This window comes from Rhinolophus ferrumequinum, chromosome 16 (genome assembly GCF_004115265.2).
Source record: "Rhinolophus ferrumequinum isolate MPI-CBG mRhiFer1 chromosome 16, mRhiFer1_v1.p, whole genome shotgun sequence".
Classification (NCBI taxonomy): domain Eukaryota; kingdom Metazoa; phylum Chordata; class Mammalia; order Chiroptera; family Rhinolophidae; genus Rhinolophus; species Rhinolophus ferrumequinum.
This window is the reverse complement of record NC_046299.1, coordinates 46,458,926-46,476,333: the sequence shown is the minus strand read 5'-3', so window position 1 is coordinate 46,476,333 and position 17,408 is coordinate 46,458,926. Positions and strand designations below refer to the sequence as shown.

The following is a 17,408-nucleotide window of genomic DNA, read 5'->3' as shown; positions in this document are numbered from 1 at the left end:
GACGTTGTAGTGGAAATTTTTTAATTACAGTTTTCCTCTTTCCATTTTATTTAACTCTAGCCAAGACTGAATTGTATAAAATCAAGTGTGGTAATATTGTGTAGAAAATCCCCCATATCCCCTTTTCCTTTTATTTACTTAAATCTCTTTACTATAATTTAGATGATTTTTTTTTGATCATTAACATTTGGTTCCTGTCCTTCACGTTATTCCTAACTGAATTATGCTAACCTTTCTGAAAGGGGGCCAATGAGGGAGAGTGAGGTTTACAGAGTTTTGTTAAGTGATCAAAATAAATTTTTAGTTACAGTTAAAATAAATTCTCTCTTTTATGACATCGTTTCAGTACTGGAAAACCTTTCACTAGTTGCTCATGCTTTTTTCTGATATTTTAGAAGTGTAGAGTATTAGATGACATTAACATTTGTGATGACGGTGGGGATTGGTACCTACTAAAAATATTTCCCTTTTATATTTCACTCAGCAGAGTTTCATTAATTGAGATCCAGTATGGATCCCATGAAGCCCAAATATACTTTTGGCAGGAGACTTATTGACATGATCAATACACTATAAACTTGATTAAGAGAAACCTGTTCCCAGATAAAACCATCAAAGGCATGTGAAGTTTCTTGTGAGAATGAAGTGGTGGAGGGAGCTCACCCCTGCCCCTGACATGCTTTCTACTCCGTTCTCTTTCCCCTTCTGGTTCTGTCTTGCACGTGAGACGCCTTGAGCACATGAAGGTGGACAGCCCAGCCTGCACATCCAAGCTCCATCCACACTCACCACGAACAACTTCCTCTTGGCTACCTCTCAGGTGTCGGGAATGGCATGTTGAGTCATTCACTCTAGGAATGATGGATTTCAGGAAGAGGCCGGCATAGACCCTGGAGGTGAACTTGGGCTGACTGAGCAGAAGGTTGGGGTACTGGATACCCTGAGAGTGTCAGGAAGGATAGGTATGGGCTCTGTGGAGCCACATCACCTTAGCCTCATGGACTCTTTCAAAGCATGAAGATCAGGGGTGGGGCAGCTCTTGTCCAGGTGTAAGGACAGTATTGGTTTGGGAGAAAGTGACTATTTTATTGTAGATGTGACAATGGTAAAGAAGACAATGTTAGACACAATTACATGTGTATTCTAGACTTTAAGAGAAGAAACTTCCAGATTAACAGTAAGTATGATTTTAAGGGACCATATATGACATAAGAGGAATGGGATGAATTAAAGATGAAGAGAAGAAATGCACAGTCAGCAGGGGCTGGGCTTTACTACTTTTTCTTTCACCAGAATCTAGGATAGTAGCTGATGTGTTTAAATGCTCCATAAATAATCATTGCACGACAACATCAACAACCCAAACCCCAGTGTATCTGTGTAGGGAGCACACATTTGAAAAGAATATGGATCAAAGGTGGGAAGAGTGACACGTGACTGAAGGCAAATAAAATAAAATGGCAGAAACTAGGGAAAATGATGTTGGGAAGGCTCAAGCGTTTCTTATTTGCTAGGGTTAGAAGGATATGCTGAAGGAAAGAAAAGGAGACTTCCAAAGCTATAGACTGAGAGAAGGAGAAACAAAAAGAATAAGGAAGGAATAGATCCTCCGCATGAGCCATATGATACAAGATTAACAGATGACAGATAGCACATGTAAATGATGATATGCAATTGGCAAGGGTGGAACAAGCATTGATATAAGGGAATTGAAGTAAGTGTAAAAAGTAGGTAAGTTACAATTTGTAGTAAAATATATATACTTATATACTGGTATTTTATATGATATCTCTGGAACTATATTAGAAAATGACCATAGTAATTCCCTCTGGGAGAGAAATTAGATGGTCAGAGAACAGGCATGGTAGAGAGACTTGTTTACACTGCATAGGTGGTTGAGCCTTGTATTACTGAACACAATTTTTAATTAATTAAAAAAGAACTGAAACTCAAGATAATGAAAACAAAAGAGATAGCCGGGTCTCTTTAAATTAGTTGAAGTATGTGTACCCTAAAGGAGTGTATCTCTGAATTCTAAAATGATCTGCAGGTATGATCACAGACGCTCTCCTGGGAGTTGCAGAGAAATGACAGATCTGCCAGAAAGTAGAGGAAGGGGGAAATATTCTTATTTCAAAAGAGGTAAAAAAGGTGGCCTCTAAAATTAGACTGGAATTCTAGGCTCCAAACTGTAGGAAAACTGAAGAATTAAAATGTAAATAAATGGCAGTAATTATTAGCAGTCAGTGTGAATTCTCCAGAAACAATTTTGTCGAACTAGATTTTTTAAAAAATTGAATTCTTAAATAGGAATGTATACAAAGAATGTCTCTAATTCAGTAAAGCATTTAAAGAATCTTCCTGTGTGTTTTTTAAATAAAATATTAAAAAGTGGATTATTTCAAACAAAAGTAATTGAAAACTGGTTGAAAAATCATATCTAAACTGCTTATTAATTGATCATTATGGATCTAGAAGGAGATGTCTGGTGGTATCAAAATCTGGTTTCATGCTTGGCCCTCACTTGTTCAATGACTTAACTGGGAACTATAGAATTCATATTGAGCAAATTAATGGATAAACAGAAAACTGGAGGGGTGTTAATATGTTGGGTTCTCTTACACCAATTTTTGACATTGCAGGAAAAAAAGTCCAAATTCTGCAAGATGAAGTGTTAGGAGTACAATATAAAATTCTTCGTTTAGGGACAAACAAAAATTAATTGTCCAAATTTATGATGGGGAGACTTGGGTTTGCAGTAATTCTTGAAAAAAAGAAGATCTGAACAGTTTAGTTGAAGAGTGAGTAAGTACAAAGTTAGATTAATTAGGTAACTGTGATGACCGTGTCATGGAATTTAATAATCTTAAAGGAGAATCAGCTGTCACCTTACAAACCATGTTGCAAAAGTTTATTTTTTTTTTAAAGTTAAATATTTGGTATTAGAGACTTTCCCATAGGAGCCATATTATATATGGTTAGGTTTCCAATCCTTCCCACAAAAACATGTCAATTTACGTAGAAGAATTAGTTTTACTAAGAGGAGCCCAACCTCTGGAATTTGGATATAGGGGGTCATGTGCTACCGTAAGGAGATGGAAAAGTTTTCTATTTTAATGTTTGTGAGGTAATAACCATGTCAAGGCAAATTTTGGAAATGGGTGAAGTTTTTCACTGGCCTCTCTACTCATCTGTCTGATCTAACATCCCCCCCCTTTTTTTTTGTTGCCAGGATACGACTAAAATACAATGTGATGCGTGCTATAATAGAGACAAGCATGAGATGTCAGATGGAGAGCAATGAGCTAGTTTATACTAATGTATAATTGAACGTGTGCCCTTCCCTGACCTCTCAGAGTTAACTGCATTTGAAAATGAAATGCTTGTTAAACTAAATGAATTTAAAAGTGATACAAGTTTGTTTTCAAGAAGGAAATAAGATGGAACGAATAGGATTCAGGCATTGTGGATAAAGATAACTTGGGGAAATGGGAAGAATCCACATGAGTGTGTTTGTCCTGCCTTAAGGTCTATACCCGGAGACATCTATTACTGTTGCCAAGAGATGAGTTTTCTTCCCTTTGATTCTGAAAACTGGGATTTTAATCTAGTCTGTCTGTCTCCAAACCTGTACCTTTTCCACTTTGTAAAACCATCTCTATTGGATAGAAATGCGAAAGGGGCATATTTCAATTCAACGCAAGGAGGGACTTTATAACAGTAATCTCATGGTATATAAGCATCTCATCGTTTCTCTTCCTCCAAGCCCAGAGCACTGCTGAAATGAAGGATTTTTTTTTAAGTGAAGGTTAGTATAGAAGGTATTCTTAAATTGTCTGGGAGGTACCCCCTAACTCTTAATATTTTATGAATTGTAAGATGCAAATGCCTTGGAATGTAATACCCACAATTTAGTATGATTTTTTTTTTTTGATTCACATTGTGGTATTTCTACAAGAGGTTGATAGCAATTTGTCAGACTTTGACCTTGCTTCGACTTCATTTGCAAAATTCTGCTGTTTTTTGCCTATTATTGCCCTGATCTTCAATAAATCAGGATTACTGAATAGAACAGATAAAAAATCCAAAAGATTTTTATAAGAAACAGCTCTTCTAGCAGGGCTACATATAATGTGGATAATTTTTACTCTCCTTAATTTTTTTCCGATTTTTTAAATTGGATTTTTTGTTGTTGTTGTTATTGTTGTTGTTGAGTTGTATGAGTTCTTTTTTAAAAAAATTAGATGCAGGTGTACAAAACAATGTACTAGTTAGACATTTACACCCCTCAGAAAGTGATAAACCCCTCCCCCAATATACTATGCCTCTGACATTGTATATAGCTGTTACAATTCCATTGACTGACTCTATTCTTTGCCTCCAATTCTGGTGCTCACTGTAGCTTTGAAAACCCATTGTGAATTTTGCAGTGAAAGGACATCTTTTTAAGGCTATGAAGGTTCACTTAGATCTTATTTTAGGTCACAACAGTGTCTTCTACTTCTTTTCCCTGAAATGAAAGAACAAATCAATATCAGCCATTTTGACTTGATTTACATGTAGGATAGTACCTGTCATGAGAGGGGTAACAAGTAAACTCTTTAGTGAGCACACATTTCATAGAATCCTAATGGTTATGAAGACTGAAGGCCATATTTGATTGCATCGATTGGCTCTGGGCTATGTAGAAAGGTCACCATGGGAATATCCTATTTGTCAGTTTAGATTTGCCTGTGTTAGATGGACTCAAAGTGGTAGGCGGAATGATTGGAAAAAACGAAAACAAAAACCAAACCAAATCAAAACACTTCAGTCTTAGAAATGCGTTTGAGAGAAACCATTTAGCAATAGTGTTTGGAGCATATCTTCTACATTTCAGATAAATAGCTGAGAAAAGAAACAATGTTCCTTCTTTTAGAAAGGAAATAAAACCAGTGGAAAGGCAAGATAGTAAAAGTCTAAATCATAGTGATTTGTGTCTTTATGTATTGATACATCATAGGATAATAACAGTAATTTATACTTTCATTTGAAAAGAAAATCAAATAACATTTGTCACTTAATACAATTTGAATAATGTATATTTTTCAAGGCAAAAATAGCTCTTAACCAGTAAATGAATTGTAGGCTTTGTGTACGTGGCTTGTGGTAGAGTTAAAGTTAGACTGAAAGCAAGGATAGGCATGGCAGGGTCAGAGGGGACATGGAGGCCCTGAGCAGGCCATCTGGGTTATATTCGATAAAAGAACGATCTAGAAATGTGCTACGTTTTAGAAAGTGTACTGTACTACTGCAATCAATAATGCTGTTTAGTTTTATATAAAACAGTCAACATTTAGGGCAGTTTTCAGTAGATGAATAATTAACGTATTATAGGTACTTGAAAACATGGCTAGAGTAATCCTAGGACATTTAATATGTAAATTTTCCTTTTATCCCCACTTCAAATTGTTTATTATAATTTCCTGAGTAGACTAGAAAATGCTTGATACTATACATGAAATGATTAGTATACATTAGTGTTCTTAGTAGTATAGTCAACTTTGGAGGATGTAATTTTACTTAATTGCTTTAATAATCTATTAGATTTGTCATAAGTGGTTTTCCTTTGAGATTGTCAGAATAATTATCTTTGTTTTTAATATCAAACTTTGCTGAAGACACATGAAAGAATTATAAGTATTGTGAGTATATTTGATTATAATCATATTAGAAATTCACTATTTTGATTATGTACACATTTCTACGTTAAATCACTGGGGACAACCTTTTGACAGATTCCTATTGTTTTCAAGAATACTTCAAATATCCATTTTTATACTAAGAGAATCTGGAGTGTAGTCATGTCACTTACCATCTAAAGAGCAGTAAGCTTCTGGACTCTGCAGTATTTGTCTCTACTTTTAAAAACAAATTATGTTATTAATCTAAAAATTAGTGTGTGTCAAGATAAGAGCCAATGAGGATGGTATTTTTAGTTATAGGATGGTTTTATGTGTATGAGTGACTGCATGTGTATCATGTGTACAGTGTAGAAGAATCTTGGTAAAGCACTGATCTTTTCACTTTTTCTCACACACACATACACAGCTCATGATTATCTTCAAGTATATACAATAACGCATTTTTAGATCCAGGGAAAGGATCCAATAGACTGGGAGAAGTTGAAGAGCAAAGAGATGCGGATTTTATGCAATTGGGCCAGTGGGGGTTGAAAAAGTCCAGGAGAGGAGGTGGGTAGACTCTCAGGGGAAGGAGCTGGGAGGCACCATGAGTGTTACTCTGAGATTCTGATATCTTTTAGGGATGGAAAGCAGGGGTATAGGAAAAAGGACAATTCTCTCTCCTAGGAGCACTGAGATTGAGAGGAGCGTTGAAGGCACTGATTTTGGATAAGAGACACATCATGACAATGTGTCCATTCATCCATTCACTCATTCACCTGTACATTCATCATCCATTCATGGAACCAATCAGTCAATTAAAAAGAAAACAACTGTTTGCCCTTATATCTAAAATAATAAATAGAGAAACTAAAGTGAAAGAAATACTTTCTATTTCTTTTTTGTTTTAGTTGCTGGGCATCATGGGGAATGTAGCAGGATATTTTCTATGGGAGGATTCATATGTTCTCTTAGCCTGTAAATATAGGAAACTATAGAAGAAAATAGGTAACAGTAAATGGGAAGGTTTTTTTGTGTTGATAGTAATAAAGTTTTCTGTGGACTACAAATTAATTTTTTTAACAGGCCAAGTTATATATAGGGGAGAAGTATTTCTTACTGTTTATCTCTGTGGACCCTCAGTAAATACTTGTTGGTTGCTTGTGGACTGTGAAGAAGTTAATACAAATTTTTGGGGCTTAGTGATTTAGGTGTAATCTTCATGGATGATGTGTTAATTTCAATATGTTGTGATATGCCACATACGGTCATTTGATATATACAGAGGGTGCTGAAAAATGTATACACATTTTAAGAAAGGAAAAAACTGTATTAAAATTACGCTGATGGTAACCGCTTTGAGCATCTCTTGTAACTGCAGAAGTCAAACGTCACTTGTATTCATCTTTTGTTTTCGGTATATATTGAGTATTACAATTTTAATACAGTCTTTCCCTCTCTTAAAATCTGTATACATTTTTTTGGCACACTCTGTGTGTATGTATTTATGTGTATGTATGTGTGTGTGTGTGTGTGTATTCTTAGGCAAAAATATTCTGAATTGATTTTTAAGATTAATGTTAATGTCTTAAAGAGTGGTTTGTAATTTTTTTTCTTATTTTTGTCTTGCTCAAATATCAATGTCTTCTCAGAGACTTCTCTCTTTTTATAATAACTATGTCAATTTATGTTAGTTTCTTTTCTGTACAGGAAAGTAAATTGCCTCCAACTTTCTGCTCCAATCAAAACCCTCAAATAAACAATTCCCAAAACAAGTAGAGATGTATCAAGTGTTTTCCAGAGTCCTACCTGCCTCTTCATCTGGGTCATCATTAACAAGAACAGGCAAAATATGGGCTCTGGCTGCCTCAGTGCTATGATTTCCTAATAGTCAAAGACTTGTGTACTGTAAGATATATGTCTCATCAACTTGGCAATTCTTTTTCACTTAAGGTTCCTGGACAAATGCAAAACCACCTGGGCTGAGTTATTATTTTATCATGAACATGCTAGCATCGATTAATTTGTCAGAGGGCCTCAGCCCAGACAGTATGTCCTCAAGGAACACTTGGAGAATCTCATTTCTCTGTTGGTGGACTTGGCACCTTGGTCTTCTGAGGGCTACAGGTGATACCAGGAAGAGGTTCTGAATACAAATCTCATATAGTCTGATTTTCATTAGCGCTTCCCTTTAGAACATGTTTTTCTTTATTAATAGGTATCTTTTGTTTTTGTGCACAGGCAGCATGTCAGCGGAAACACCAATCACACTGCATATTGATCCCCACGATTTGCAGGTCCAAACATTCACTGTAGAGAAGCTACTGGAGCCTCTCATAATTCAGGTATTAATACCATGGACATTGCAATGTGTAGTAAGTGTGGAAGAACTGAAATATAGGAAACATAAATAATTAAGCAAGAGAAGATTTGATTTCTTAAGAATAAATGTCATCTAAAATCGTCCATTGAAATGTTATTGAAATTTTAAAAAGTATGTGTTTAGTAATAATTATAAAATTCTGAAAGTACCTCCCCCCCGATTCTCTTTTAAAAGTAACAGCAGTAATATGTACATGTAGTTTTAGAAGTACTAATACATAGATTACCTTGTTTGATAGTCATGAAAACCGAATGAGACCAGCAGCATGGTTAAAACCATCCTTATATAGATGAGGAAACTGAGCCTAGAGAATTTCGGTGAGTTGCCCAAAGTTACTTGGTGGTTCTTTTGTCAAATAGGAAATTATTTTTAAAATACCAAAATGTATGAGAAAAGCACCTATTTAAGGAATTCTGTGGTAAAGTCTTTTATAAAGTGAACAATCCATTATTAATATGATAATGATTCTCTGACTTATTTATTGTGTAAGTCCATCTTTTATTTATTGGATTTTCTTAAGGCAGAATTGGAAGAAACACATATGACAGTAGTGTGTATTTATTTGTCCTTAACCCCAAATTTGTGAGGAAATTCCCTGTTAGGCTTGTCTTACATCTTACTGTCTAAGACAAATTGTCTCCCCCTTTTTTTAAGGTTGTGAAGCATTCAAGGATTTCTTGGGTGAGAAGCTATACTGACTTTACCTTTGATAATTTAAAAATGTTCTGCTTCTCTTTGTGAGGTGGATGGTGGAGAGGGCAGTAGCTCTGAGAACAGACCGTATAGACGTTGTACTTAGCACAAATAGATGTATATTACTGGATGGACAACTCAAAATACATATGCCTTGGTAGCTTAATCATGAACTTCAGCAGTCTTAACGGCACTAATACCTGGATTGAAATTGATACAGATGACTATGGAGTTGTCATTAAAGTCTCTATCTTAGCGACCCACTGAATGGTCTCATGTTAAAAAGAAACAAAAAAACTTATTTATTGTTTTTCTAATAAAGTTCACTGAAAAAACTGGAAACGCAAAACAAAACAAAAACATATGAAAAAAAAACACTCACAATTTTATCCCCAAGAAATTAACACAAATGTTTTGATGAATTTACTTACAGTACGGTAAAATTATGGGTGATTTTAATCTCCTTAGTACTTTATAACATTAAAGAGAATATATTTACATGTCATATATATAAAGTATATATGTAAACAAGGCAGAGAACTGTATATGTAGGTTTTATCTTGCTCTTTCATTTAAATGATATTTTGATAATTGCCAATTCTTTGTAAGCATGATTTAATAAAACTGCTGTTTAATTATCCATAGTTTTTTGTAAAGTAGCCTCATTTTTGGACATTTAGGTTGTTTCTAGTTTTTACTATTATAAATAATGCTGCCTTGAATATCTTTCTATATAATTTTTTGTATTAGTTTGAATTGTCATGCTAGGATTAATTACTAAATGTAAAAATAAGTGACCAAGATAGAATTGTTATGCTTTTTCATACATATCACCAACTTTTTTGGGGAAAGTATTAAATGAGTTCTCCAAGTCATTTAAGATTTTGTTCCTATGACATTACTGGGTGTGGGATGTGGAAATAGCCTTCATGGTGGAGATGGCTGGTAAGGGCAGGTACGTTAATGCCACTTTATAATCTTCACTTGTTCCACCACAGTGGAACATTACAGTTGGCCACTTAAGATGCGCTAATAACAAAGGCTGCTGACATATTGCTTATGAATAGAGAAACTGCTGTTCACAGTTTGTGTATATTTTCTGGAATGTTTAAAAACTGTTATAATAATTTATAAACTTTTATTGAGACCACCTAGAAAATTAAAAGGGTGAAAATGACCTGAAGTAATTTTATTTGATTGGAAAGGAATTTAACTCTTTAAAAAAGTGTGATAATGTTTATTTTAGAGGACTTTTAATATGGTGTCTGGATTCAGACTTTGCATCATCTGTAAGAAGATGAGTCAGGGAAAGAGAAATCAGTATGTATTATATGCCAGATAGTTCTTAGTTACAACTAAATGTAATTGCTAATTTTATCTTTCTTAATATTATTGTCAATGTTTTTGAAAATGTTTATTGATTTCATGAAGGTGGTTCTACTTCACCAATATGCCAGGTAGAAAAAAGTTTCTAGAGCTTAGCAGTATTCAAGTCAAGTAAAAAATATTAATAATTTGTAGAATATTTATTATGTTCAGGAACTATCTCATAAAGGAGAATTCTAGTACAATAAAGTTATTTGGACACATTCTTGATTATCATTATAATGGGATTCTCCTTATTAAAAACCAGTGCATTTCCACTGCACTGTACACCTGAAGCTGAAGCTGATTAATACTGAATGTCAACTATAATTTAATATATATATATAATTTAATATATATATATATAATTTAATATATATATATATATATATATATATATATATATATATATATATATACACACAGATAGATATAGATATAGCTATAGATATATATACCCCATGTTTTCCCGGAAATAAGACCGGGTCTTATATTAATTTTTGCTCCATTAGGGCTTATTTTCAGGGGATGTCTTATTTTTTCATGTACAACAAACTACGTTTATTCAAATACAGTCATGTCATCTTCTTCTGGAACATCGTCATAACGTACTAAATGCGTCCGTCTGGCTGAGATCTTAACGGGGGCTTATTTTCAGAGTAGGTCTTATTTTCAGGGAAACACGGTGGTCACAGGATGTGGAGTACAGCATAGGGAATAGAGTCAATGGAATTGTAACAGCTATATACGATGTCAGATAGGTAGCAGATTGGGAGAGGGAGGTTACCAGTTTGTGAGGGGGTAAATGTCTAACTATTACACTGTTTTGTACACCTGAAACTAAACAAACAGACAAAAAACCAAAACAAACAAACAAACAAAAACTGCATTTCAAAGTTAAAGAATTATTAATTTAAAATAAATGACCTGGGGTGGACGGATGGCTCAGTTGGTTAGAGCATGAGCTCTGGGCAACGGGGCTGCCAGTTCGATTCCAACATGGGCTGCAACTAGAATGAAGTCAACGAGCTGCCACTCAGCTCCTGGGTGGCCAGATGGCTCAGTTGGTTGGAGTACGGACTCTCAACCACCTGGAGCTGAGCACCCTCCACAACTAAGATTGAGAGGACAACAAGTTGACTTGGAAATGTCCCGGAAGTACACGCTGTTCCCCAATAAAGTCCTGTTCTCCTTCCCCAATAAAAATCTTAAAAAAAAAGAGACCTTTTTTGATTTGATGCATAACCTTCTTATATCTATTACTTTGATCATATATCACATGTCAGTATAAGTAAAAAAATCCCATTAAATTATATTAAAGGTGTTTTTTTATAGAATAACATCACATTAAACATCTCATTCTTTTTTTCCAAAAAATGTTTAATTTGAAATAGTTACATGGTTTATTTTAAGTATGTAATATAGTCTCTGATTATATTGGAAAACATTCCAAAAGAAGTTCACGATCTTTAAGTTCATAGTGCCACCTGATAGTTATAAATTTAGTAGCCCCATTAAAAAAATTCTTACCTTTTCTCATTATTTATCTTCATGTTATATTCCTTTGCTTTCAAGTTTCCACAGATATTACTTACCACTTCTGTGTGTAATTCAAAGTAAAAATTACATTTTAATTTTTGGAGTAATTGATTATAGATATATTATGTCGCTTTGACTCCTAATTCATTTATTCGTAAATCTTATTCTGCTCTTTTTGTAGTTACCAGAGTCTTCCCCACCAAACTTGATTTATCTTTAATCTTTTTTTTTTCTTAGGCATAGGTAAATCACTAGGTCATTTTGCAGGGATGTTCATCCTGGGATATATTTCAATCATTCGCTTTCATTTTCTCTATGTGATAATTTACACAGTTGCATCCTTCTGTAATAAATTCCTCCAATGGATCAGAAATAACTTTTTCACAGCAATTGCATTTTTATCATTGCAACTGTAGGCATATGCACTTTATCACTTTCAGGATCCAAGTTTGTCAATGCAGTGCAGAAAGTCTATTTATGCAGAATTGCAATGAAAAGAATTTATATCTCTATGTTGTATACTCTCTGAAGGGGATATAAACTGTTAGATCACGCTGTAGTCATTACATAACAGAAACATCTATAATCTTATTTGCCACAAAATATAATTTGTTATGTGTCAGACTGTTGAATGTAAGCTAAAAGAATTGACTTATTCAAAAATCTTTACGATAAAAGCAATAAAAACGCCTTATGATGTGTTATCTCCTATAAAGTTTTTTCCCCCCACAAAGGTTCAAATGTATTTTCTGATGTAAATGTATCCCATGTTTTCAAGAGGTAAATACAGAGTTATATCAATAGCATTAAACATTATTCCTCTGGCTCTCACCCCTAACACTTGTAGGACCTCTTGGCTCTTTCCCAGTTTCTACTTCTGTAGTGTCTCCCATCTATTTCTGGGAGTCTCTTGAGGATGGGTTTTTATTTACTCCGTAATACTTATTGGGCCTAGTTTAAGAATATCTGCTACCCCTTTTATCAGTCAGCATAAGCTAGGTTATGCTGTGATAAGAAGATAACCCCAAATCTCTGAGTCTTAACAAAACTTAATTTCCTTCTAAAGTTACATGTCCAATGTGAATTGGCTTGGGCCGTGGGGGGGTGTCTCTGCTTAGTACAGGCACTCAGGGACCCAGGCTACAACTGAGATTCTATCTCAACATTTACTTCCACTGTTGTCGTAACAGGGGAAGAGAACAGGACTGCAAGAAGCCTATGAGGCAATCTGGAATGAGAGCTCTGCCTCTTGCCGATGACAGTGAATTAGCCCTATCACCACCCTCTTTGGGAAATTGACTACATACTGAGAGTTAAGCGGTTAGTACCTACAGTTAGACAGTGATATCATGTGCAAAGCTAAAAGACACACAGAAAGAAATAGAAAATGTGGAAGAGTGAAGCAGTTTTCAAATTCGAGTTCACAAATTTCTGCTGTTGAGGGACAAAGAAGTTAACCAGTTAACTAGTTACCAAGATTTTGATGGATTCTTCCAACTACCAAACCACATTCTAGTCTCAGAGTTATACACTAGCCTCTGTGGGGCCTCGCTGTTTCCAGTTCCTTGAGTACTGGCCATGCAGGCCAGATGCTTTTCTTTCTTATGTAATCTGATTCCCTGGCCTCCTACCTCCACATCAGTGGTTGAGAGTTCAAAAGAAGTTCCATTAGCAGCAGCAGTCCAGGGTTCCTATAATGGCCGTATTATTTAATGCTAGAATGAAGATTTTCCTGTAAAGTCTCTCTTCTGCTCTTCCCTTATCTCCAGATTTTCAAGTCTCTGAAGTATGACTTACCTGTGTTCCCAAACCAGTCTATCTGCCTTCATCTTATTGGTTTCATCTTATTGACAGTGGATAGTAACTGCCAATGATTCCCGTTGTGAGACTGGGAATGGACATGCCAAGGTAGCCATATCTCAATGCCTCCAAAGCTGTGAATCCTCAAGGTGGTGAAATGGCACTGAGCTTCTACAAAAGAGGGTAGGATGCCTCTTTTCCCAACTGCGCTTCACTCCATCACATGGGCTCCAGTGAAAGAATGCTTGCACTTCGAGTCACACAAAATTCCTTAAGAAAACAACTCCTTTTACCTTCTTTGTGAATCACTCCCCTCTTCTTGTTAGAATCAAGCTCAGTCCAAGTAGCTGGATGGTGAACAGTTAATCCTTACTCCTCTAAGCACCATGTTTTTCTTTCCTCTCTGGCTCCCATGCAGAACCTCTCTGCCATACTCTACTCTCAACATAATTTCTTTCTCCTATCTTTCAGTCAAGAGGGAATAAAAAGCAATCATGCATATCAATTTAGATATCAAAATAGATGCCTAGATGCCCAAAGAGTTCATTTGCCACTGTCCTATAGACAGATCTGATTGACTTCCAGGTAGCAGAAGAGGACATGATTTGGCTTCTTAGCCTCCTACAATGTAATTTCCTTAGTTTCTTTTAGAAAAGAATTCAAGTTTTATTTATGGTTGTTTTCTGTCATTTCTATAGGTCATTTTGAATGAGCATGATGCCATTTACTTATGTTTTCTTGGTTTTATCTCCAAGCTTCTTTTTTTGTAGCCTTGCTGATTATTCTATTACTAGAATCTGTATCAAAATTAATATTCAAGGTTCTAAGGAAATTTCAAAGTCAAGTCTGCATACATATAGTGTTCTTATAGATTATAAGTAAACATTGGAGTTTTGACTATAACCTTAACAGTAACCTTAAAAGTTAGTAAATTAAATGTCTTTTAAACACTTAAAGGCTCAAGGCTTAATAGGTATAACGATGTTATTTTTATGGTAGGATGAAGAAATAAACTTAATTCTGCTTCAATAATGTTTTAAAGCTTAAGGTGATTCAGTATAGTTGAATTGATTCTAATAAAGTGAATTTTTCTATTTCGGCATTCATTTACAGCCAGAAAACTGCTCCCATGGGAAAATTGTTAGGCTATAGTCTTCCTTGAGAAACAAATAGTTGAGAAAAAGGAAGCCACTCTTTAAATGAAAATAACGATAAGAAAGCTAGTAGCTAATTGATTAAAATATCATGAGTCCAGCTGGACTGTGCATGGTCGAGCTTCCGAGGGGTGCCCCCACCACCAGAACCTGGAAGCTTTGAGATCAGCTGTTAGTCTTCACCTCTTCTCAGCTTGCTTCCTACACCTTTTATTCTGTCAGACTCTGATTTTCTTTTTACTCATTCCAATGTTGCTGCCCTGTTGTTCTGTGTTCCCTGACCATCCCCAGCCACTCCACTGCTGTTAGTAATTTACCTTTCAGTCACAGTCCATCTTTTCCTCCGCAAATTCAGAATAATCCCACAGACACCCACTTTTACCTTTGCTGTGGAATAAGATCTTTTTCTTATAAACTGATTCCGTAGGCAGCCAGGTGGTGCAGATTGATAAGTCCGGATCCACTTGCCTTTATGTGGAAAATGCTAGACTGAAGGGAGCAATTGAAGGGCGCTGTCTGAAAGGATAGAAGAAGTCCATATCTCCCCAGATGTGGTCATTTTTAGTCCTTGACATGTGATTCTACCCTTCATAGTACACCCTGGGCTATTTCAGAACACCCAGCTTGTCTCAGGAGATACTGCTGCAGCTTGACAACTTCACGACTCTAGACCATTGGTCAGCAAACATTTTTTGTATGGGTCCAGATAATAAATGGTTTCGTCTTTGACAGCTATAGGGTCTCTGCTGCAACTGCTCTGCTGTTGTAGTTTGGAAGCAACCATATAAAATATGTAAACAAATGAATGTGGCTGTGTTCCAATAAAACTTTATTTACAAGAACGGGCAAGAGGTCAGATTTGGTCCTGGGTATGTAATTTGCAGGCCCTTGCTCTAGACTGTTCATTTTCTCATGGAGATACTCTGTACTCACTGGTTAAGGAAGGGTAAGAATGGGCGCTATCACACACAGTTGGGAGCCCCCTGTGAGATAAATTATAATGGAATGTTTTGTGGCCAAGCCCTGTGAGAGACACAAAAGCCTCATGTGGGGGGAGAGTGATAACTAGGCAATTCAGAAAATTCCTGTTACTGTTGAGATCCTGTTAGCCCAGTCGGTTTCAACTCTGGCTGCACGAAAGTCACTTGGGGAGCTTTAAAAAATGCTGATGCCCAGACCACACAGGAAACCAATTAAGTCAGAATCATTGGGAGTAGGAACAGGCCTTAATTTTAAACTCCTCCCCCCCAGGGAACTGCTGTGTTGGCTGTTACATCAGCCAGTAGTGAGCATAGTTATGCCTCTTCGCCAAAGGCTTGACCTAGAATGGTGCCCGTTCTATGACTTTTTAATGGGATTGGGCAGTACCCATCTGGAATAAATTTATAAGGAATTTCTGGGGTAACCTCCAGCATCAACTCTCTGGAACTGTTAGTCCTCCTAGGTCCCAGTAGATCTAGGAGCAGCAGATCTAGGAGAACCACTGCAGCTGAGAGATCTTGGTCCATGTTCTGCAGCTCTTCTTTACCCAGCAATCTACTAATGTATGGATTAGGTTATGGTGGACTGAAGAGGTTTGGGTACCCGTGGTATGATACTGTGACTTATAAGAAATATATATTTGGTCATTCAAATGACCAAATATATGTTTTTCATATATATTTGATCTTCATCCCTAATTCCTGGCTCACTGCTCCCAAAAACTCTTGGAGTTTCTTGCATATTGTGAGTAATAAAGGTGTTTTTTGTTATAGTAATAAGGTGACTTTTGGAAAGCATCCAAGGATGGGGATGGTTGTGGTTGGAAGGTTGGGACTTTCAGACCCGTGCTCTGACCTCTGGGGAAGGGAGAAAGGCTGGAGGTTGAGTTCAATCACCAATGGCCAATGATTTAATCAACCATGCCTGTGTAATGAAGGCTCTATAAAAACCCAAAAGGGTGGGGCAGGAGAGCTTCCGGTTCGGTGAATGCTGGGAGAATGGTGTGCTCAGAGAGGGCATGGAAGCTCCAAGTCCTTCCGACATACCCAGCCCTAGGCATCTCTATCATCCTGAATTATATTCTTTTGTAATAAACCAGCGATATAGTAAGTAAAATGTTTCTCTGAGTTTTGTGAGCTGCTTTAGCAAATTAATCAGACCCAAGGAGGGGGTTGTTGGGAACCTGTGATTTATAGCCAGTTAGTCAGAAGCACAGGTTACCTTGGCTAGCAACTGAAGGTGCGGGGGAAGTCTTGTAGGACTGAACCATTTACTTGTGGAATCTGATGCTATCTCAGGGTAGATAGTGTCAGAATTGAGTTGAATTGTAGTACTTTCAGCTGGTGACCCAAGAATGGCTTGATGTTGTGAGACTCCCATCCCCCTGAACACACAATTGAAATTGGGTCCGGGAACATAATTCATATGGCATCCTTGGTTTTGGTGGACTTTGCTTGAGGTGGAGGAAGTGGTAGTGAAGGAAGAGATTCATAATACAGGCAACCCTGTGTAACACGGTTGTTAAGTTCCTAAAAAATGCTGTTATGCGAATCTGTGTTATACGAAACAAAGAACTGGTACAAAAAAGGGGGTTAGGTTCCAAAAATTAAAAAAACAACATACTATTATATTTTTATAATTAAGAGAAATATCTTTATTAAAGCAATTTTCACCAAAAGTATAACATAGTAATATGTATTAAATAATGTTTTCTTCGTCATCACTACTAAGAACCATTAAGTGAGGGCGTTTTCTTTTTGACAAGATATCTTCTTCCTCTGAACTTAATACTCCATGAACAAAATGGATTTAAAATTCTAATAAATTTTA

General features: G+C 36.1%; 1 protein-coding gene across 3 annotated transcripts in view; it reads left to right on the top strand.

Moving 5' to 3' along the window:
* CTNNA3 (catenin alpha 3) overlaps positions 1-17,408 on the top strand; it is a 1,431,866-nt gene that overhangs the window by 27,831 nt on the left and 1,386,627 nt on the right. For all 3 annotated transcript variants that reach the window (XM_033130597.1, XM_033130596.1, XM_033130595.1), the window contains exon 2: positions 7,905-8,008. In XM_033130597.1, coding sequence (XP_032986488.1) covers positions 7,910-8,008 — 99 coding nt within the window. In that variant the 5' untranslated portion in view covers positions 7,905-7,909. The remainder of the gene's footprint in view (positions 1-7,904; positions 8,009-17,408) is intronic.